The 24,330-nt window shown below is 42.4% G+C and overlaps 1 protein-coding gene across 1 annotated transcript in view; it reads left to right on the forward strand.

Moving 5' to 3' along the window:
• The first annotated feature begins 16,365 nt into the window (after positions 1 to 16,365).
• Positions 16,366 to 24,330, forward strand: part of rab38a (RAB38a, member RAS oncogene family) — a 73,602-nt gene continuing 65,637 nt past the window's right edge. The window contains exon 1 of the mRNA XM_043692762.2: positions 16,366 to 16,651. Coding sequence (XP_043548697.1) covers positions 16,450 to 16,651 — 202 coding nt within the window. The 5' untranslated portion in view covers positions 16,366 to 16,449. The remainder of the gene's footprint in view (positions 16,652 to 24,330) is intronic.

A 24,330-nucleotide genomic window follows, 5' to 3' on the forward strand; every position in this document is an offset into this window, starting at 1 on the left:
GGATATGGGCAAAATGCTGACAAATGGGGCCAGATTAATTCAGGAAATCTGGCTGACATGGGCGAGTTGAACTTAAGGGTCTGTTTCTGTGCTGTGCATCTCTATGACTGTATAACTCTAATCCAATCTGAGATCACCCTCTTTTTCTTCATCCTGTTTTGCCCTGATCCTCACTCTTTTTGGAGTGTCGGAAAGCAGTGGAAGGAGAATAGTGTGGATCTTACAGCTACTGCTGAGTTGATGGTTTTTCTTGTGACTTGCCTTTGGTTTTTCAGGAGCAGAAGCAGAAAATTTTCACTTAAAATTATTTTTTGCACTTTTATCATTTTAAAAAAAAAAGAATATGTGAAGAAGGAGTGATTGGATGACATGGAGTTTGTAGGAGAAGCCTGTCCACGTGTTTGTTGAGTTGTTGACGGTTCTGGGATGGAGATTTTTTTTTTGTTGTTTGCATGGAACTTAGAAGATTGACCTTTTCAACTTATTTGTCGAGGGTTCGAAATGAGCAGTTTAACTAACACTGGGGCTCGGGGATCAACATTCATATATTCAGATCCAGAGTTCTGAGAGCTAATGGATAGAGGATTTGATGAGGAGGCTGTTTTCGGTTGAATGGAATTTCAGCTAAGTGCTGGATTTTTAAGATTTTAAAGAGAAGGGTAGTTGTCTAAAAAGTTATTTTTTGAGATTCTTCTTTTAGACCCTATAATATTGAACGTAATTTTTAGATTCTCCCAGCTTAGTGTATCAAAAGTAATCAGTCTACAAACACTGGTTTGAGAATAGTATGGGTCTTTTTAGGTGAATCTACATGTGCAGATTTTAAGGAGCAATTCTGGCAGCCAATGGAGTAGTGTGCTCCTCCTGTTGGATGTCAGTGATTAAGGAACACTTGACTGTCCCTGGAGACTATATGTTTGAATCCATCTCATATCGGACAGTTTGGAGAGGTAGTTAGGGTTACTAAGGACATACAGGAGGCACATTGTGTAGTGGTTAGTAAACTTAGGAAGGTGGTTATGCCGAAGGTTCAGCCAGATAGCTGGTGACTGTTAGGAAAAGTAGGAAGGTAGTTTAGGAGTCTCCTGTGGCTCTTCCTCTCTCAAGTAGACATACGGTTTTAGGTATTATTGAGGGGGATAGTGTTTCAGAGAAAAATAGATGTGGCAGCCAGATCTTGGGCACCAAGGAAGAATCTTATGTGAAGCGGGGTTTGTCAAGGTTCAAAAGAATAATTGTTGTAGGGGACCTCCCTGTTAGGGTCATACACAGGAGATTCTGTGGCCGTTGTGTGTGATTCAGGATGGCATGTTGCTCCCTGCGCCAGATCAAGGACATCCCAAAGCAGTTGCAGAATATTGTCAAGTGGGAAAGTGGGAAGCTGATTGTTGTGTACATTGGTAAGAATGAGTTAGGGAAAGGGTTGAGGCTTTGCAGAGTGAACATAGCAAGTCAGGTAGAATGTTAACAAGCAAAACCTCAAAGGCAGGAATCTCTGGATTATTCCCAGTGCTGCAAGCTACTGAGAGTAGGAATAAGAAGATAGGGCAGATAAAGCAATGGCTGAGGAGATGCTATAGTAGACAAGGATTCAGATTTTTAGATCACTGGGATCTCTTCTGGGACAGAAAAGACCTGTTTGAAAGGGACAGATGTCACCTGAATTGGAAGGGGACTAATATCCTGGTGGGGAGATCTGCTAGTGCAGTCCAAGAGGCTTTTAACCTAGCAGGAGAGGTGGGAAATCCTAAGTATAAGTAAGAATAGAAAGACAGATGATGATGGTTCTGAATTAGTAAAGAGCAAGTTAATTGAAAAAGAGCAAGTCAGAGAATAAGGTAACTCTGAAGAATTAAACCACATTTATGCAATGCAACAGGTCATAAAGGTAAGGCAGAGGAACTCAGGGCATGTATGGGGAAATGGAACTGTGACAGCTATTATAGAAACATAGCTGAGGGAGGGATAGGATTGGCTGCTCAATTTTCCAGGATTTAGATACCTTCAGAAGGATATAAAGAGAGGCAAGTGAGGAGAAGGGGTGGCATTTTTGATTAAGGAAAATATTACTGTTGTATTTACAGATAATATTTCTGAGGGATCATGTGTGGAACTCAGATTAGAAGGGGATGACCACCTTGATGGGATTGTACTACAGGTCCCAAAACAGTCAGAGGGAAATTGAAGAGTAAATATGCAGAGAGATCTCAGATATATGAATATCATCCATTGATTCCATCTATACTTCCTGCTGCCACTGGAAAGCAACTAACATAATCAAAGACCACACCCATCCCAGTTATACTCTCTTTGGGCAGAAGATAGAAAAGTTTGTATACACATACAAATAGATTCAAGAACAGCTTCTTCCCCATTGTTATTAGGCTTCTTATGGATTTCTCAAATTTTAAATTTAATGTTGGTCTCGCTTTCTGTGCACGCTCTCTGCAGCTGTAACATTGCAGTCTTTTTTCTGTTCTACTACCCTAATGCACTCTGGAGGGTCTGATCTGCCTGTACTGCACACAAAGCAAAACATTTCACTGTACCTAGGTACATGTGACAACAATGAATCTAAGCAAATCAAAAATAATAAAAGTGTCTGAACAATAGGGGATTTGAACTTTCCAAACATTAATATGGACTGCCATACTGCCTTGGATGGTAAAGAATTTGTTAAATGTGTTAATAAAATTGTCTTTATCAATATGTAGATGTGCCTACTTGACAAGGAGCAAACTTGATCTTCTCTTGGGGAATAAAGCAGGGTAAGTGGGGGAGCACTTTGGGACAATAATCATAATTCTATCAGTTAACGAAAAGGATAAGACAAATAAAATTTAAATCTGAATTGAAGTCAGGCAAATTTGGATGGTACGAGATAGGAACTGTCAAAAATTGTTTGGAGTAGATTGTTTGCATATAAATGGACAACTGGCAAGTGGGAGGCTTTCAAAAATGAGATAGTGAGAGCTCAGAGGCGGTATGTTCCTGTTAGACTGAAAGATAAGGCTGGTAAGTGTCAGGAACAACGGAGGAATAAAGATATCAATGCTCAGGTCAATAATGAGAAAGAGTCATATATTAGGTATAGTCAACCGGGATTAAATGAACCTCTTGAAGAGTATAAGGGATTTAGGGGCATTCTTAAGAGGGAAATTAGGAGGGCAAAAAGAGGATGTGAGATAGTCTTGGCAGATAAGGTTAAGGATAATCAAAAGAGATTCCACAAGTATATTAAAATCAAAAGTGCAACTCGGGAGAGAATAGGGCCTCTTAAAGATCAATGAGGTCATCTGTATATGGAACAATGGGAGATAAAAGAGTTTTTACTGTGGGGAAAGAAATGGAGGTTAGAGGCTCAGGGAAATAAACATTAGTGTCTTGAAAACAGATCATATTACAGAAGAGGAGGTGGATAAACCTTTGGGACCTGATCAAATGTACCCCAGGACAATGTGGGAAGTTAGGGAAGAAAGTGCCGGGCCCCTAGAAGAGATATTTGTGCTATCTACAGGTATGGGTGAGGTGCCAGAGAACTAGAGGGTGATTGATGTTGTGCCTTTGTTTAAAAAAGGTGATGAGAAGAAGCTTTGAAACTATAGACTGGTGAGTCTGACATCAATGGCGTGTAAGTTATTGGAAGGGATTCTGAGAAATAGGATTTACATGCATTTGGAGGGGCAAGGACTGATTAGAGATGGTCAGCATTGCCTTGTGCATGGGAAATCACGTCTCACAAACTCGATTGCATATTTTGAGGTGGTAATCAAAATGATTGATGAGGGCAGAGTGGTAGATATTGTCTACATGGACTTTAGTAAAGCCTTTGTCAAGGTTCCATATAGACCTAATTAGTAAAGTTAGATCAGATGGAATTTAAGGAGAGCTTGCCAATTGGATATAAAATATGCTTAACAGTAGGAAACAGAGGGCGGTGATGGAGTGTTATTTTTCAGACGGAGGTCTGAAAAATAGACAAGTAAAGCCTAACATCGGTAGTGAGGAACATTCTCAAATCCATTATCAAGGACTTTATAGTGTAGCATTTAGAAAGTAGTGACAGAATCAGACAGAGGCAACATGGATTTATGAAGGGGAAATCATGCTTGACAAATCTGTTAGAATTCTATGAAAATGTAACTAGTGCAGTAGAGAAGGGGGAGCCAGTCAATGTGATATATTTGGACTTTCAGAAAGTGTTTGACAAAGTCCTGCGGAAGAGATTATTGCGCAAGGTTAAAGTGCATGGGATTGGAGGAAGTGTATTGAGATGAATAGAAAATTGGTTGGCAGAGGGGAAACAATGAGTAGGATTAGTGGGTCCTTTTGAAATGATCAGGCAGTCAATTGAGGGGTGCCACAAGGATCAGTGCTAGGACTCCAGCTATTCACAACATACATTAATAATTTGGATGAGGGATCAAAATGTACCATTTCAAAGTCAACAGATGATATCAAGTTGAGTGGAAGGGTAAACTATGACGAGGATGCAGAGGTCCTTCAACATGATCTGGACAGGTTGGGTGAGTAGGTAAATCAATGGCAGATGCAGTATAATTTAGATAACTACAAGCTTATTCGCTTTGGAAGCAAAAACAAGAGGGCAGATTACTTTCTGAATGGCTGTAAAGTGGGAGATGGGAGTGTGCAACAGAATCTGTAGGTCCTTGTGCACCCATCACTAAAGGTAAGCATGCAGGTGCAGCAGATGGTAAAAAAGGCAAATGGTATGTTGGCCTTCATTGCCAGAAGTTTTGAGTACAGGAGCAGGGATGTGTTGTTGCAGTTATACAGGGCCTTGGTGAGGTCACACCTAGAATATTGTGTGCAGTTTTGATCTTCTTTTCTGAGGAAGGAAGCTCTTGCTCTCGAGGGAGTGTAGCGAAGGTTTACCAGGCTGATTCCTGGGATGGTGGGGCCGACGTATGAAGAGAGATTGACTAGGTTAGGATTGTTTTCACTGGAGTTCAGATGAATGAGGGGGGATCTCATAGAGATTTATAAACTTCTAAGAGGACTAGACAGGATAAATGCGGCAGGATGTTCCCGATGGTTGGTGTATCCAGAACCAGGGGTCACAGTCTGAGGATTCGGGGTTGGACCATTTAGGATGGAGATGAGGAGACATTTCTTCACCCAAAGAGTGTTGAGCCTGTGGAATTCATTACTACAGGAAGTAATTGATACCAAAACATTGAATGTATTTGAGAGGTAGCTAGATAAAGCATTTGGGGCGAATGGAATCAAAGGTTATGGGGAGAAAGCAGGATTAGGCTATTGAGTTGAATGATCTGCCATGATTGTGATGAATGGTGAACCAAGCTCAAAGGGTCGAATGGCCTCCTCCTGCTCCTATCCTCTATGTCTATCTATGTCTATGACCAGCGGTATTCCACAGATTTCCATCACTGTACCACTTTTACTTGACATTTATATAAATGATTTTGGATGAGAATTTAAGAGGTATGGTTAGTAAATTTGTTGGTGATACCAAAGTTAGTGGTATAAATAAAAGTGAACAAGGTTATCTAAGATTACAAAGGGATCTTGATCATTGGGCGAATGGGCTGAGAAATGGCAAATGGGGTTTAATTTGGATACATGAAAGCTATTTCATTCTGGTCAAAGAAACAAAGGCAGGATTTATTGAATTAATGGTAGGGCCCTGGGTAGGATTGTTGAACAGAGAGATCGAGGGGTACATAGTTCATTGAAAGTTGTGTCACAGGTCGACAGGATGGTGAAGAAGGCAGTTAGCACGCTTGTCTGCAAAGCGCAGACCACTGAGTACAGGAGTTGGGACATCATGGTGAGGTTGTGCAAGACGTTGGTGAGGCCACTTTTCGAGTACTTTGTACAGTTCTAGTTGCCTTGCTATAAGAAGAATATCATTAAATTGGAGCAGTTTCAGAAAAGATATACCAAGGTATTGCCTGGATAAAGTGTTTGAGTTATAAGGAGAGGCTGGATAGGCTAGGACCTCTTTCACTGGAGCATAGGAGTTTTGAAGGTGATCTTATCGAGCTTTATAAAATCGTGAGAGGCATGGAGAAGGTGAATAGTGAAAGTCTTTCCTGTAGGATGGGGGATTTCAAAAGTAGGATGCATATATTTATGGTGAAAGGAGTAAGATTTAAAGAGGATCTGAGGGGAAACTTGTTCACATAGAGAGTGGTTCATGTATGAAACGAACCACCAGAAGAATTGGTAGATACAGGTACAGTTACAACATTTAAAAGACATTTGGACAGGTACACGAATAGGAAAGGTTTAGAGGAATATGGGCCAAATGTAGGCATAAGGAACTAGTTTAGATTGGGAAACTTGGTTGGTGTGGATGAGTTGGACCAAATAGTGTGTTTCTGTGCTGTATGATTCTATGACCTGTTGAAAACAATTAAAGACAATAGGAGTCAATAAAATGTGAAGCTGGAAAGGCACAGCAGGTCAGACAACACTGGAGGAGCAGGAGAGTCAATGTTTCGGGTTGGGACCCTTCATCAGGACCCTCCATCAAGGAGAAGGGGGAGGGGAAGGGAGCTCAGAAATAAATAGTGAGAGGGGTGGGGCTGGGAAAAGGTAGGTGGGATGATGATAGGTGGATGCAGGTAGGCAGTTACTCTGATTGGTCAGTGGGAAAGGTAGAGCGGAGAGGTGAGAAAAAAGATGGACAGGTTAGGTCAGGTCAAGGAGGCAGGGAGGAAAAGGTGGGGTGGACCTAGGATGTGATTGGGGAGGAGGAGATTTTGAAGCTGATGAACTCTATGTTGAGGCCATTGGGCTATAAGCTCTGTCGGCAGAATATAAAGTGTTGTTCCTCCAGTTTGTGTGTGGCTTCAATTTCTCAGTGGAGGAGGCCCAGGACAGACATGCCCCAAAGGGAGTGGGAGGGGGAGTTGAAATGGCTGGCAACCAAAAGATGATGTTGATTGAAGTGTACAGAGAACAAATGCTCTGTGAACCAGTCCCCGAGTCTACGCTTGGTCTCTCCAATGTAGAGGAGACCTCATTGCGAGAGAATGGGAGCCTTGTTTTGCAATCTTTCAGTCTCTGGTGTATGTCATTTTCATTAGCTTTTAGTCTGTGTCATGCCCTTTTCTACTCTGGATCATTAGAAAAATTGACTTTTGATTATGATCTTTGATTTAGTGGACATTTGATGACATATCTATCCTGCGCACATTGCTTTCTCCTTCAAGTGAACTTGAGTCAGAGTGTCCAGGATTGCCTATCTTTATACTTCTATGGTATAGTCTTCTTTCATTCCAGTGGTCTAAACATCAGGTACTTTGCTTGGACCACAGTGCAGTTAGAACTTGTACCATTCTAGGCTTAGGTGGATTCTATGAGCTGGAACTTTCATAACCCATTGCTGGAGGATGAACATTCCAGGACCCATATTGTTCATTCTGCATTGGATGGAGAAGGAAACAAGGAGGCTTCCCCTCCTTAAGATCATGGTGGGATGTGGGCAAGACTCACATCTGCGTATTCTGTCAGCAGTACGTGAGGGGTCCACAAAAGGGGCAGAAGTCTAGAGTCAAGAAGTTGCAAGTGTAAATGTTCAGCCCGCAGTCACATTTCGGTCAGACACCCAAAGATCGGGCCTTGTCAGAAGTATATGAACGGAAGAAGCATGTTTTGTGTAACCTGGAACTTGTCAGCTCCTGAATGGGACTTTTATCAGAACTTGAATAAGACTCAGGAATGCTTGCCTCAGATTAGTATTCCCCACCATCAGGAGTACTGACTGTCATGAGGAAACCATTGCTCAGGAATCTGCACCTCTACACTTTTAGTAAAGAATCATAGAACCTCTACAGTGCAAAAAGAGGTTGTTCAGTCTATTGAATTTGTACTGATCCTACAAAAAGCATCCCAGGCAGACCTAGGTCCCTACTCCATCCCTGTAACCCTGCATTTACCATGGCCAAACCACCTAACCTGCACATATTTGGACTGTGGGAGGAAACCAGAGCACCCAGAGGAAACTCACACAGACATGACAACACGCAAACTCCACACACACAGTCTCTCACAGCTGGAATTGAATTCTGGTCCCTGGTGCTATGAGGCAGCAGTGCTAACCACAGAGCCACTGTCCACCCTAAATGGTTTTAGGTGGTTGGTGGAGGAGAACCGTTGGGCAGCTGGTGTAGCCGGGCTTCGATATGTGTTGGATGGTGGAGGAACAAGCTGGATGATGTTGCAAGACTTTGCCAAGTGTGTGGCTGTTAATGTCCAGTTTGCAGCAAAAGCCATTGATTACCTAAAGCAATGGCACTTAACCCTGAGGGAAAGCATTGAAGCAGTTCAACATGTGATTTGCTTCGTTTAGATAGAATTTCACATCAGCCCTGAAATATTCCTCAGGGGTAGTGCTCATAACTGGAGCTGTCTTGACAAAATTATATCCATATCTGCACACTCTAAACTTTCTTACCTACATCCACCATCAGGACAGGAACTGGAATTCCTTCCTACCATCTGATCATTATGCATCAGTACAGAAGTGATAGAATGTTGAAGATGATGGATGTGGTGCCAACTGAGTGAGAGCGTTATCTTGGATGGGATGGAATATTGTTGAAGTTGTATTCATCCCAACAAGTGGGTAGTATTCTAACTTGTACCTTGCAGATGGTGAACAGCTTTTTGGAGTCAGGAGGTGAATCACTTGCTGCAAAATTCTTAGCCTCTGATCTGCTTTTGTAGCTACAATATTTAGCTGGCAAGTCCAATTCAGTTTCTAGTCAATGGTAACTCCCAGGATGTTGATAATGTGGAGTAATAATGCCATTGAACATTAAGGATTAATGAGTAAATTTTTTCCTGTTAGAGATGGTTATTGCCTGATACTTGTATAGCACTGAAAAGTGTGGTGCTGGAAAAGCACAGCCAGTCAGGCAGCATCCGAGAAGCAGAAGAATCGACGTTTCGGGCAAAGCCCCACATCAGGAATGAGGCTTGTGTAGTGCTAATATTACTTGCTGCCAGAGACAAAAAAAAACTGCAGATGCTAGAATTCCAAGGTCGACAGAACGGAAGCTTAAAGAACATAGCAAGTCAGGTAGCATCAGGAGGTTACACCTGAAACGTTGAATTCTCCACCTCCTGATGCTGCCTGGCTTTCTGTGTTCTTCCAGCCTCATGCTTGTCTACCCTGTATGTTATCCAGCTCTTGCTTTTTATTGACATAGACTGCTGTAGTATCTGACGAGACCTGAATTGTGCTGACCATTGTGAAATCACCACTGAACATCCCAATTCTGACTTTACAATGGAGGGAAGGTAATTGAAGAAACAATTGGAGATGGCTGAGCTGCAGACACTACCTTAAGGAACTTCTGCAAAGATGTCCTTGGATTGAGATAATTGATCTTTAGCAGGCACAACTGTCTTCGTTTATGTCATGTATGACTCCAGCTAGCAGAGAGCTATACCCCCCCAGTTTCAATTGATTCTGGTTTTGATAGAGCTCCTTGATGTTAGACTCAGCCAATCACTCTCAGTTCACCTCTGGATTTCACCTGTAATAAGATCAGAAGGTGAATTGCCCCGGAGGAACCCAAACTGTGTGACATTGAGCACGTTATTCCTTTGCACGGCATTAACACTGTAGATGGCCTCTTCTGTGAATTTACCCAGGGGATGGGTGCTGCTTTTTGTGCACAGGACATCACTCAGCAATTTTCCACATTTTGGGGTAAATGCCAGTGTTGTAGCTGTACTGAAACTGTTCGGCTAGGCATGATTTGGAGGTGCCAGTGTTGGACTAGGGTGTACAAAGTTAAAAATCTCACAACGCCAGGGTATAGTGCAGCAGGTTTAATTGGAAGTACTAGCTTTTGGAGCGCTGCTCTGGACAACCACCTGATGAAGGAGCAGCGATCCGAAGGCTAGTGCTTTCAAATAAACCTGTTGGACTATAGCCTGGTGTTGTTTGACATGGAGCAAAGCTAGTTCTGGACCACCAATCTTCAGGACTAATGCTGGAATGTTTTCACAGTCCAGTGCCTTCATTCACTTCTTGATATTAAATGGAGTGAATTGAATTGGCTGACATTTGGCATGTGTATGGTTGGGGACCTCAGAAGGAAGCCATGATGTATCATTAATTTGGCACTTCTGGCTGCAGATGCATCAAATGCTTCAGTGTCGTTTGTACTGTGTTGGACTCCCCCATCCTTGTTGGATATGGATATTAATGGAGCTTTATGCTTCTGTTAGCTGACTAACTGTTCACCACCATTCATGGCCAGATGTAGCAGGACTGCAAAGCTTAGATTTGATCTCAAAATTGCTTAGCCCTGTTTATTATATGCTGCTTCTATTGTTTGGCAATGCAAGTCATCCTGTGATATAGCTCCACCAGGTTGACATCATTTTTTTTAGGTTGTCTGGTGGTGCTTCTAGAATACCTATCCTCCCCCACCCCCAACCCCGCACTCTTCATTGGATGAAGGTTGATTTCCTTGTTTATCAATTTTTGAGAAGATTTGTAGGTCATGTTGATGATAAGAATGTAAGTTAGCTCACTGAGCTGAAAGGTCTGTTTTCAGATTCTTTGTCAGCATGACTAGGTAACATCATTGGTGAAAGTCTCCGGAGAAGCACTGGTGGTACGTTTCGCCTCTAGTTTCCATACATACAGACAAAGATGGACACCACTTTGACTGGGGCAACACGCACATCCTAGGGCAGGTGAAACAAAGACACACACAAGAATTCTTAGAGGCATGGGATTCTAACCAGAACTCCATCAATAAACACATTGACTTAGATTCCATCTACCTTCCCTTGAAAAAAGGAACCAGAAATGACATCACCCACCTTAAGAAACCAAGACCTATAAATAGAGAAACAGGACATGCCACCAGCGCTTCACTGGAGACTCACTTGTGATGTTACTGGTGATGGTGACTAAACGTCTGAAAACAAGCCTTCCAGCTCAGCAAACTAACTTACATACTTCCTTGCTTACTTACAGAGTGGGGAATATGGCAGACCATAAAGTTACAGATTGTTGGGGAATTCAATTTGCTGTTGTGTATTGCCTACAATGTCTCATGCATGGCCTTCTTAAGTTGCTTGGTATGTTTGAATTCTGTCCTTTTAAACATGGCTGCAGAGCCAAACAGTACAATGAAGGGTATCCTCAATATGAGGATGGGTCTTGGTCTCCACAAGATCTGTGCTGTGCTCACTTCTACACCTACTGTCATGAATAGATACATTTGTAAAATATGGATTGGTGAGGATGAGGTCAAGGAGAAAGTGAGGACTGGAGATCAGAGCTGAAAATGTGTTGCTGGAAAAGCGCTGAGGTCAAGCAAGCTTTACCCTATCGTTAATTCCCTCACTACTTATCGCAGACCTAGGTTAGCAGTTATGTTCAAGAGAGCTTGGCTAGTTTAGTCAATAGTAGTGCTACCAAGCCACTATTGTTGTCTAACATTGACATTGAGGTAGTCCATCTGGAGTACTTTCTGCAACTTTGCCACCCTGAGTGCTTCCTCCAAGTGATCAACATGAAGGAGCAGTGAGTCAGCAGCCAATAGGGAGGAATGTATTTGGTTATCAGCAAGAGGTTTCTTTGCCCTTGCTGGATCTGATGTCATGAGACTTCATGGAGTCCAGAGTCAATTTTGAGAATTCCCAGGGCAACTACCTTGTGACTGCATACCACTGTGCTGCCACTTCTGCTAGTGCTGTCAGTGAGGCACAAAATACCCAGGAATAATTATAGTGTTGTCTGGAATATTGAAATGATTGAATGAATAGAACTTTGCCAGGCTGTTGCTTGATCAGTCTGTGGAATAGCTCTCCCAATTTTGGCACAAGTCCATTCATACTTTTCAGAAGGGATTTTAATGTACATACATGCAAAACGCTAGATAAGGACATCTTTGCAGGTTCAAGAGGTCTAGGTTTGCTGTTGTTGTTTCTGGTGCCTAGGTTAATGCCTGGTGGTCCGTCTGGTTTCATTCCCTTTCTACCTCTCCAGAGATTGATGCAACTGAATGACTTGCTGGGCCATTTCACAGAGCAGTAAAAAAAATCAACCATATTGCAATGTATCTGGAGTCCATACCTCGTAAGAACAACAGTTTGCTTTGCCTAAAGGACCTTAGGGAATCAGCTGAGCTTTTATGATAATGGTCATCATCATACAAACTTTTAATTCCATATTTTATTTAATTCAAATTTCACTGTCTTCCACAGTGAAATAGTGAGGAAAGATTTCAATCTGAGACTGGTACAGTAGAGTACAAAGGTGAGTCAAACAGTCAGGGCAGGCAGGGACAAAGCAGAGAACAAGGTAGGACTGATAAATTCAACAGCATTTATTTCAATGCAAGAGGCCCAACAAGGAAGGCAGATGAACTCCGGGCATAGTTAGGAGCATGGGACTGGGATATCATAGCAATTACAGAAACGTAGCTCAGGGATGGACAGAACTGGCAGCTAAATGTTCCAGAATACAAATTCTACAGGAAGGATAGAAAGGGAAGCAAGAGAGGAGGGGGAAGTGGCGTTTTTGATAAGGGATAGCATTACAGCTGTACTGAGGGAGCATATTCCCAGAAATACATCCAGGGAAGTTATTTGGGTTGAACTGAGAAATAAGAAAGGGATGATTACCTTATTGGGATTGTATTATAGACCCCCCCCCCCATAGTCAGTGGGAAACTGAGAAACAAATTTGGAAGGAGATTCCAGTTATCTGTAAGAATAATAGGGTGGTTATGGTAGGAGATTTTAACTTTCCAAACATAGACTGCAACTGCCACAGTGTTGAGGGTTTACATGTAGAGAAACTTGTTAAGTGTGCACAAGAAAATTTTCTAATTCAGTATGTTGATGTACCTACTAGAGAAAGTGCTAAACCTAACCTGCTCTTGGAAAATAAAGCAGGGCGTGACTGAGTTGTCAGTGGGGCGAGCATAATTCTATTAGTTTTAAAATAGTGATGGAAAAAGATAGACGAGATGTAAAAGTTGAAGTTCTAAATTGGAGGAAGGCCAATTTTGATGGTATCACGCAAGATATCTCAAAACCTTATTGGGGCTGATGTTCGCAGGTAAAGGGATGGCTGAAAAATGGGAAGCCTTCAGAAATGAGATAGTCCAGAGACAATATATTCCAGTTAAGGTGAAAGGAAAGGCTGGTAGATGTCTGGAATGCTAGATGACTAGAGAAATTGAGGGTTTGGTTAAGAAAAAGAAGGAAGCATATGTCAGGTATGGACAGGATAGATTGAATGAATCCTTAGAGTATAAAGGCAGTAGCGGTGTATTTAAGAGTGAATTCAGGAGGGCAAAAGGGGACATGACGTAGCTTTGGCAAATAGGGTTAAGGAGAATCCAAAGGGTTTTTACAAATACATTAAGGACAAAAGGGTAACTAGGGAGAGAATGGGGCCCCTCAAAGATCAGCAAGGCAGCCTTTGTGTGGAGTTGCAGGAGATGGGGAGAAACTAAATGAGTATTTTGCATCAGTGTTTACTGTTTACTGTGGAAAAGGACATGGAAGATATAGAATGTAGGGAAATATATGGTGACATCTTAAAAAATGTCCATATTACAGAGGAGGAAGTGCTTGATGTCTTGAAATGCATAAAAGTGGATAAATCCCCAAGACCTGATCAGGTGTACCCTTGATCTCTGTGGGAATCTAGGGAAGTGATTGCTGGGCCTCTTGCTGAGATATTTGTATCATCGATAGTCACAGGTGAGGTGCTGAAAGACTGGAGGTTGGCTAACGTAGTGCCACTATTTGAGAAAGGTGGTAAGGACAAGCCAGGGAATTGTAGACTAGTGAGCCTGATGCCAGTGGTGGGCAAGTTGTTGGAGGGAATCCTGAGGGACAGGATGTTCATGTATTTAGAAAGGCAAGGATTGATTAGGGATAATCAACATGGCTTTGTGCCAAGGAAATCATGTCTCAAAAGCTTGTTTGAGTTTTTTGAGGAAGTAACAAAGAGGATTGATGAGGGCAGAACGGTAGATGTGATCCAAATGGATTTCAGTAAAGTGTTCAACAAGGTTCCTCATGGAACACTGGTTAGCAAGATTAGATCTCATGGAATACAGGGAGAACTAGCCATTTGGAGAACTGGCTCAAAGGTAGTGGTGGAGGGATGTTTTTCAGACTGGAAGCCTGTGACCAGTGGAGTGTCACTGCTGGGACAATTACTTTTTGTCATTTAAATAAATGATTTGGATATGATCATAGGAGGTACAGATAGTGAGTTTGCAGATGACACTAAAATTGGAGGTGTAGTGGACAGCGAAGAAGGTTAGCTCAAATTACAACAGGATCTTGGGCCAGTGGGCTGAGGAGTGGCTGATGGAGTTTAATTTAGATAAATGCTAGATGCTGCATTTTTGGAAAGAAAATCTTAGCAGGACTTATACAGTTAATGGTAAGTGTTACTGAACAAAGAGACCTTGGAGTGCAAGTTCATTGTTTCTTGCGAGCAGAGTCGTAGGTAGATAGGATAGTGAAGAAGGCATTTGGTATGCTTTCCTTTATTGGTCAGAGTATTGAGTACAGGAGTTGGGAGGTCATGTTGCGGCTGTACAGGACGTTGGTTAGGCCACTTCTGGAATATTCCATGCAATTCTGGGCTCCTTCCTATCAGAACAATGTTGTGAAACTTGAAAGGGTTCAGAAAAGATTTACAAGAATGTTGCCAGGGTTGGAGGATTTTCCCTGCAGTAGGAGAGTCCAGAACTAGAGGGCATAGGTTTAGAGTGAGAGGAGAAAGATAGAAAAGAGACTTAAGGGGCAACATTTCCACACAGAGGGTGGTGTATGTAAGGAATGAGCTGCCACAGGAAGTGGTGGAGGCTATTGCAATTACAACATTTAAAAGGCATCTGGATGGGTATATGAATAGGAAGGGTTTGGAGGGATATGGGCTGGGTGCTGGCAGGTGGGACTAGATTGGGATGGGATAGCTGGCCGGCATGGACAAGTTGGGCTGAAGGGTCTGTTTCTGTGCTGTACATCTTAATGACTCTATATACTATATCTGCAAAAACTCAAGAAAGGACCTATATCCACCACTGCTGTTCCAGAATAGGACAGTCTACCTCAGATTATCATGGAAAGGAAAGGAATTCCTGAAACCTTGAATGAAATCTTAAGCTAGCTGTCTCATACTACTTTGCAGTAACTCAGAGGTAGTTTTCACCACTTAAAAGACACTGCTGCCAAGCCAAATGGCTGTCTCTATCATGCTAATGAGTAATGTGACATAAGCTTCAGGCCTGTGTAATGCCTTATATGCTGATGAATGGTGGACCAAAATCTATCCCATTGACCATTGGCAGCATGCTGATTGCGCTCAACCAGTTCATACTTGCAAGCCTCAGTTTCCTACTTCCACTATTAGTTGACTTCTGTAGTCAAATACCTTGGACGTCTTCTTCAGCAATTTCTAACTAGGATGTGTCATTTACTATCACAAGGAATCATTGACAGAATCACATTATTGCACTTGAGGGCAAGCAAATAAAATACATAAGGGAGTTAAGAAGAGCATGTAATTCAGGAGGCAGGAGATGCATGTGAAGTAAACATTAAAATATGCACCAATTTAGATGAACGTCCTGTATCAAATTTATGTATCGGTGTAGAAGATGGTGGCCTAAAGTGTCACACTATGTAGTGAGGCATTGAAGACAGAAATTGTCAGAAGCATTTCAGACAATTTGAACAAGCCTTTTGAAGTGCAGGTCAGGCAGCATCCCAGGACCAGGAAAATCGACGTTTTGGGCCAAAGCCCTTCATCACCATTCCTAATGAAGGGCTTTTGCCTGAAACATCGATTTTCCTGGAGCTGGGATGCTACCTGACCTGCTGTGCTTTTCAAGCACCACTCCTATCTTGACTCTAGCATCTGCAGTACCCATTTTCGTCTAAGCTTAAAGAGTCAGCATTAGATGCACAAGAAATTTTCAGAACTGCCAGTGGACTGAAGACTCTCCCAATCCCAACATTCTCATGGTCTTACATTCCTTGATCTTAAACACATTCCTTCTAGCATTGCTTCTGTTGCTTGCAGTGCCAACTTATAATAAACTTATTATATCACATGCTTTGGGTCATAACCCTTAGATTTTCTGACAGCTGGGGGGAAGAAATCCATTGTGGAATACCGGAAAGTAAGAGAGAAAAGTTTGAGTGCAATAAAAGTATCTTATACCACTGCTGTGTGTTCACTATGTTAGCAGTTGCATAACTGAGTGTCGATGCGGACGGGGGGGGGGGTTGGTGGTGGGAGACTTGTCAGTGGGATGGCACGTATTCACACACTCGCCGAACATTCCCCATCGTGCTGTCAGCCTGGGCGAGGGGCGTTGCTATCTTGGCACGGCTGCAATAACCTCATTGAAAGGACAGTACAGGACGGGTTATGAACCAGCAACTTCGAAAATGCAGAAAAGCCAGACCGAGCACCTCTATAAAATATTAGTCATCGGTGATCTGGGTGTAGGAAAGACCAGTATTATCAAGCGTTACGTACATCAAAACTTTTCCCAACATTATCGAGCTACGATTGGCGTGGATTTCGCACTTAAAGTACTTAACTGGGACTCAGAGACTGTAGTTCGACTGCAGTTATGGGACATAGCGGGTAAGATTTTGTTCGTCATTCCCAACAGGCTGTTGTTTCGAGTGAAGAAACTACAGAGAGTAATAGTTGCTAAGAAACAATCTCGTGTGTGGTTGAACAATGGGTTTGCAGCTGCACAGGCATGTATTCGGAATGTTAATGCATGAATTCAAAGTAGCGTGAGGCAACTATTGCTACACTATTGATTGGACCGTAATTTCACTGGGATATTGCACATTACAGTCATTAGTTAGTTAAAAGTCAATTTGCCTTAACTGTTTGGAGAGACTACTTTAACGGCTCTCAATTGTTCCAGAGAGAGAGAGCGAGAGAAGAGAACAGAAATAAATCTGCAGTATATGTTTGTAGATAAACACGAGTGCAGAGGATGGTTCTTCTCTGGTGGATTTAAAATTAGGATTGTGGAACCATTTGAACAACTCACTAAGTTATAGTTATGCTAATCGATCTAAACTTGAGAAACTGTATGTAATGTGGATGGACATGTAAATGTGAAATTTTGTATTTGACCAGTGTATTAGTGTAAATTTAATGTTCCACTAACAGGACGGTCCGATGTCTTTCTCGTTACGTGTTCTGTTACGTAAAGCAGGGTCAATCGATATGATCAAGACGCGTTTTATTACTTCTAAAGACAAACAAGGGCGCAGTTCTGTCCTCAGTAAGAAGTGGTGTGTGGAAGTCATGTGTTGCTACATCATATGATTCAAATCTGGACCAACATTCCAAATGACTTTTTTTTTAATCGCGTACAATTCCAAACAAAAATGAACTTGCAGAAATGTGATCTTTATTTGTAAGCATTCAGGGAAGTGAAATGATTTCAACATTTCCAGAATTTGAGGAAATCTGTTTAAAGATGTGGAAGTTCATCTTGCTGCATTATTCACATCTTTTCAGATTGGTGTGGTGTTTTATGTTAGAATGCATTATTTTCTGAGGAGCAGGTGAACTTTAGTCTTTTGAACCACAAAGATGAACACGGACCTAATTCTGCCACCTTCCCAATATAATACTTCAAGAAAACATTCAATTTTGAAGGTTCTGTCCCTGCCTCCAGGGGTGCCTGAAATGCTGCAAACATCATATCAGTTAACATGATGTACCAAATGTTTCTGTGTTACTGGCAATAAGCATTAGGCCTCATGCATAAAGTAAAGTAGGGGCAAAGACCAATTTCAGAAGGAAGTCTCACGTCAGATATTAAGTGATGCAGAGATTGAGCATGCTGTGATCAACAGCTACAGTTCCCTCTGCAATTTAACCAGAGATTGTCGAGGGACATGGCTGAGGGGTGTTTTTCCGACTGGAAGTCTGTGTCCAATGGGGTCCTTACAGGGGTTGGTGTTGGATCCTTACAGTTTGTGGTTTATATAGATCATTTAGGTTTGAATGCAGGAGGGTTGATCACCAAGTTTGCAGACAATATGAAAAAGGTGGGATTGTGAAGAATGAGAGGGATAGCCTTGGACTACAAGAGGCTGGTCAGATTTGCTGATCAGTGACGAATAGAATTAAATTCTGATAAATGTGAGAAGATGCTCCTGGACAAAACAAATATAGCAAGGAAGTACATGATAAGCAGTCAGACCCTGGGAAGCACTAAGGATCACAAGGACTGTGGTGTGTATGTACAATGGTCCTTTAAGGAATCAGGATGACTGGATAAAATAGTTAAGAAGGCACATGTTATACTCTGCCCAGCTAAGCTTATCCTCACTTTGAACAAATTATCCTTTAACTCCTCCTATTTTCTTCAGGTCAAAAGGGTGGCCATGGGTATCCACATGGGCCCCAGTAACGCCTGTTGCTTTGTTGCGTGCAAGGAACATTCTTTGTTCCAGTCATACTGTAGCTCCCATCCACAATTTCTCCAGGACATCGATAACATCATTGGTGCTACTTCCTTCTCTCGTCCAGAATTGGAAACGTTTATCAATATTGCTCCCAATATCCACCCTGCTTTCTCCTTCACCTGGTCCATTTCTGACTTCACTTTCTTGACATCTGTTTCCATTTCTGAGGACAAGCTGTCCACCCAATATCCACTATATACTCACTGACTCCCACAGTTACCTTGACTATACATCCTTATATCCTGCTTCCCGTAAAGACTCTATTCCATTCTCCCAGTTTCTCAGTCTCTGTCCTATCTGTTCCAATAAGACCCCTTGTTGAAGTTGGCATTCCGAAATGTCAACCTTCTTCCTCAACCAAGGACTCCCCACACTGTGTTTGATAGAGCTCTCAGACATGTCCAAATCACCTCCTGCAGTTTGGTCTTCAACCCCTCTCTTCTGTCCCCCTCACCCTCACCTACCATCCCACCATCGTCCACATCCAAAGAATCATTAGCTGCCATTTCTGTCATCTCCAGTGGAATGCTGCCACCAAACACATATTCCTCTTCCCTCCCTTGTCAACCTTCCGCAAGGACTACTCCCTCTGGGACACTCTGGACCACTTCCAACATCTCCCCACACCGCTACAGCACTTTCCCATGAATTGCAGAATGTGTAACACCTGCCCACTTACTTCCTCCCTCTTGACTATCTAAAGCCCCAGACATACCTTCCAGGTGAAGCAACGATTTAGTTGCACTTCACTGAACCTAGTCTACTGTATTCGCTGCTCGCAATGCGGTCTTCTTTACACTAGGGAGACGAATCGCAGACAGGGCGACTGCTTTGCACAACACTTATGTTCTATCTGCAAAAATGACCCTGAGCTTCCAGTCGCTTGCTGTTTCAACAGACCACCGTGTTTCCTAACCCACATCTCTGTGTCAGACTTGCTGCAGTGCTCCAATACAGCTCAGTGCAAGCTGGAAAAGCAACACCTCATTGTCTGCGTGGAAACCCTGCAATCTTTTGGACTCAATATAGAGTTTAGCAATTTCAGGGCTTGAGCACCTTTTTCCCATGTCCTTAGCCCAACCCACACATCAGGCCCTGTCATCACATTGGCTGCTACCACAAACAACCCATTGTCAGCCACCGATGGGCCCCATTGGCAGCTATTCATTCTCCCAGGGTGACCTTCTCCTATTTTTTTGTCTGCCCGACCTTTTTTCTGTCTCTCTGGGCTCCAGCTCCACCTATTGTTAACTCCTCCCATCTCCCCCCACCCCTTCGTTAGCATATATACCAACCTTTCCCCAACTGCAATCAGTTCTGAGAAGGGTCACGCTAATTCTGCTTTCTCTTCACAGATGCTGTCAGATCTGCTGAGTTTTGCCAGCAATTTCTGTTTTTGTTTCTGATTTCCAGCATTCTTAGTTTTCTTTTCACATGGTATACTTGCCTTTTTAAGGATATTGTGGCACATTCGTGAAGTGGAGAATATTGTGGATCGCATATATAGAGAGGTGGTCACACCACAGACTCGGACTTCATAGGCAGGAAGGGAATGGGTGACCACCAGGCAGAGCAGGACGGCTAAGCAGGCAGGGCAGGAATCTCCTGTGGCAATTCCCCTGCAAAAAGATATACCATTTTGGATACTGTTGAGGGGAATGGCTTCTCAGGGGATGACAGCAGTAGCCAAATTCATAGCACCATGGTTGGCTCTGCTGCAGTGGGAGGGAGAAGTAGGAATAGAAATGTGATACTAATAGGGGATTCAATCATAAGGGGAATAGATAGGAAACAAGTGTCCAGAATGGTGCATTGCCTCCCTTGTGCTACAGTCCTGGATTTCTCAGAGGGTTGCAGGTCATTCTCGAGGGCGAGGGCAAACACCCAGTGGTTGTGGTACACATCGGTACTAGCAACATAGGTAAGAAAAAAGGATGAGGTCCTAAAAGCAGAATATACAGAACTAGGAAAAAAATTCAAGTATAAGACCTCAAAGATAGTTATCTCAGGATTACCACTAGTGTCATGAACTAGTCAGAGTAGAAACAGCAGGTTATATAGGATAAACACATGGCTGAAAAGATGGTGTGAGAGGGAGGATTTCAGATTCATGGGGCATTGGGACTGGTTCTGGGGGAGATGAGATATTTACAAAGTGGACAGTTACACCTGACCAGGACCAGGACTGATGTCCTTGTGGAGGTACTCGTTAGAGTGATTTGGCAGGATTTAATCTAGTGTGCAGTAAAATGGGAACCAGAAAAGTAGGGCAGTAGATGCAGGAATTGAGGAAGCAGTAGAATCAATGCAAACAGGACTAAGAACAAGAACAGGCAGGGAAATGCTGCTGAAAAGAATAGTGGAGATAGTCTGAAATATATGTGTTTCAATGCGAGAGGTGTAATAGGCAAGGTAGATGAATTTAGAGATTTGGAGTACTTGGAACTAAGACATTATTGCGATTTTGAACACTTGGCTGAAAGATGGACTGGACAGTCAGCCAGGTTTTAGATGTTTCAGGTGTGATAGAAAAGGATGGGAGAGTTGCATTTACTGGTAAATTAGCATCTCACAGCTGAACTGAGGGTTAGTATATCAACGGACTCGTGCAGTGAGGCAAAATAGGTAGAACTCAGGAATAGGAAAGGTGAACTCACAATGCTGGGACTATGCTACATAGCCTCACAATAGCCAGCAGGAGATAGAGGAGAAAATGGTTAGACAGATTTAGGAAAGATGTAAAACCAGCAGCGTTGCTGTGGGTGATTTTAACTTCTGTATTGACTGAGACTCACTTCATGCTAGGAGCTTGGATGAGGCAGAATTTGAAAGGACCATTCAGGAGGGTGTCTTGACACAATATGTAAACAGCCCAACCAGGGAAGAGATTATACTGGACCTGGTTTTGGGAAATAAGCCCAGCCAGGTGAGTCAAGTTTCAGTGGGGGAGCATTTTAGGAGATGTGACCATAAGACCATGAGTTTAAGTTGGTCATGGATAGGACAGAAACCTTGGGTGAAGGTGTTAAATTGGGGAAAGATGAACGACAACAACGTTAGACAGAAACTGGTGAATTTTGATTCAGGGTAAACCCACATCGGACATGTGGGAGTATTTGATAAGAGTTCAGGAGTGACACATTCCTGTGAGAATGAAGGATAGGTATGGCAAGTTACGTGAACCTTGGATGTCCAGGGATGTTATGACCTTGGTCAAAAAGGAAAAAGAAGCAAAAGTAAAGTCTAGGACCATGGGAATTGACAAAGCCTTTGAAGTATAAAAGGAATGTAGGAAAGAACTTAAACAAGGAATTAGAAGAGCTAAAGGGGTAATGGTACTCATTAATAAACAGAATTAATGAGAACCCCAAGGTAAAGCAAGAGGGTAGCCAGGAAATGGTTGGCCCACTGAAGGATAAGGAAGGGAATCTATGTGTGTAGCCAGAAGAGGTAGATGAGGTCCTAAATGAATACTTTGTGTCAGTATTCATCAAAGAAAAGGAATCGGCGGATGATCTCAGGAAAGGGAGTTTCAAATTTCAAGGCTGTGTTGCTATTAAAAAGTAAGAGGTGTTGGGCACCTTAAAAGTATAAAGATAATAAGTCCCCAGGTCCAGATGGTATCTATCCCAGAATATTGAGGAGGGAAGAGAACAAATTGCTGGGACATTGACAGATGTCTTTGTATCCTCTTTAGGCACAGGTGAGGTCCCAGAGAACTGAAGAATAGCCAGTGTTGTCCCGCTGTTTAAGAAGGGTAGCAGAGATAATCTATGAAATTACAGGCCCGTAAGCCTCACGTAGGTGGCAGGGAAATTATTGGAAAAGATTCTAAGGGACAAGATCTGTACGCATTTAGAAGCAAATGGACTTATTAAAAATAGACAGCATGGATTTGTGCTGGAGAGGTTGTGTCTAACTAATCTGATCAAGTTTTTTAAGGAGATGACAAAGATGATTGATGAGGGAAAATCAGTTGATGTTGTTTACATGGACTTCAGTAAAGCCTTTGACAAGGTCTCACATGGTAGACTGGTACAAAAAGTGAAGTCAAATGGTATCGGGGTGAGCTGGCAAGAACTGGCTTTGTCATAGAAGACAGGGTAGAAGTGGAAGAATGCTTTTCGGAGTGGAGCGTTGTGACTGGTAGTGTTCCACAGGGATCAGTGCTGGGACCTCTGCTGTTCATAGTCTACATAAATCATTTGGAGGAAAAAGTGGCTGGTCTAATTAGTAAGTTTGCAGATGATACAAAGATTGCTGGAGTTGTGGATAATGAGGAGGATTGTCAGAGGATACAGTAGCATGTAGATCAGTTGGAGCCTGGGCAGAAAAATGGCAATGGAGTTTAATCCAGACAAATGTGAGGTGTGCATTTTGGAAGTTCAAATACAGGTGGCAATTATACAGTATTGAGAGTGTGGTGCTGGAAAAGCACAACACTTCAGGCAGCATGTGAGGAGCAGGAGAATCGATGTTTTGGGCAGAAGCCCTTCATCAGGTTCCCTGTGAAGGGAACAGTGAATGGCAGAATCCTTAAGAGTATTCATCTGCAGAGGGAATCTGGGTGTGCAGGTCCACAGATCATGGAACGTGGCAGCGCAGATCAATAAGGTTGTAAAAAAGGCCTATAGCATGCTTGCCTTCATTGGAAGGGGCATTGAGTATCAAGATAGACAAATTATGTTGCAGCTTTATAGAACTTTACTTAGGGTGCACTTGGAATATTGCATTCTAATCAACACATTACCAGAAGGAAGCGAATGCTTTGGAGACGGTACAGAAAGATTTGCCAGAATGATGCTTGGTATGGGGTATTTTAGCTGTAAAGAAAGGTTGGATAGACTAGGTTTGTTTTCACTGAAATGCAGGAGATTGAGGAGTGACCTGATAGAAGTTTATAAGATTGGAATGAATGGGGCTTTTTCCTAGGGTGAAGGCATCTTTTACTAGGCAACTCAGGTTTAGTGTGTGGGAGGAGTGATATTTAAAAGAGATGTGAGAGGCAAGTTTTTCACACAAAGAATGGTGAGTGCCTCGAAGGTGCTGCCAGAGGAAGACACAATTGCAGCATTCAAGAAACACCTGGACCAATGCATAGGAAGGGAATAGAGAGATATGGATCCTGTAAGTGAAATCTGTTTTAGTATGGTTTTAGTATGGAAGGTGTCAGTGCAGGGTTGGAGGGCCGAGGTCCTTTCTTCTGTGTTCTTCTTTGTTTATTAGTTGAGCCATAGATTTTAAGAGCAGGAAGATTTTGCTGGAACTTATAAAATGTTAGTTAGGCCACAACTAGAGTATTGTGTGCAGTTCCAGAATCCACATTATAAGAAGGTTTTGATTGCACTGGAAAAGCTGCAATGCAAATTTACCAGGATGTTGCCTGATCTGGACTGTTTTAGTTATGAAGAGATTGGACAGACTGGGGTTATTTTCCTTAAAGTAGAAGAGATTGAGAGCGGTCATGGTTGAAATGTATAAAATTATGAGGGTCAGAGATGGAATAGAGAGGAACAAGTAGTTCCCCTTGGTGGAGTGATCAGTGGTGTGGAGGCATAGATTTAAGGTAAGGGGCAAAAGACTAGAAGGAGATCATAGATATCATGGAATCCCTACATATATTGTCTACTCATGCTAGGCCTTTTCTTATATCATCAACATTAGCCTCTCCCTAGTTCTGTACTTATGTGTTTGACATTTTGGGGTCTTTTTTCATTATGAGCTTAAACTATATTGTTAGAAGATCTCCTGCCATAACATATTTCACTTGAACTATTTAATTTCCAACATCCACACCCAACACTGCTTCCTGTCTGTTAGATT

Source organism: Chiloscyllium plagiosum, unplaced genomic scaffold (assembly GCF_037043375.1).
Source record: "Chiloscyllium plagiosum isolate Xiang-an unplaced genomic scaffold, Cpla_swu_hap1 HiC_scaffold_6, whole genome shotgun sequence".
In the NCBI taxonomy this organism is placed as follows: Eukaryota; Metazoa; Chordata; class Chondrichthyes; order Orectolobiformes; family Hemiscylliidae; genus Chiloscyllium; species Chiloscyllium plagiosum.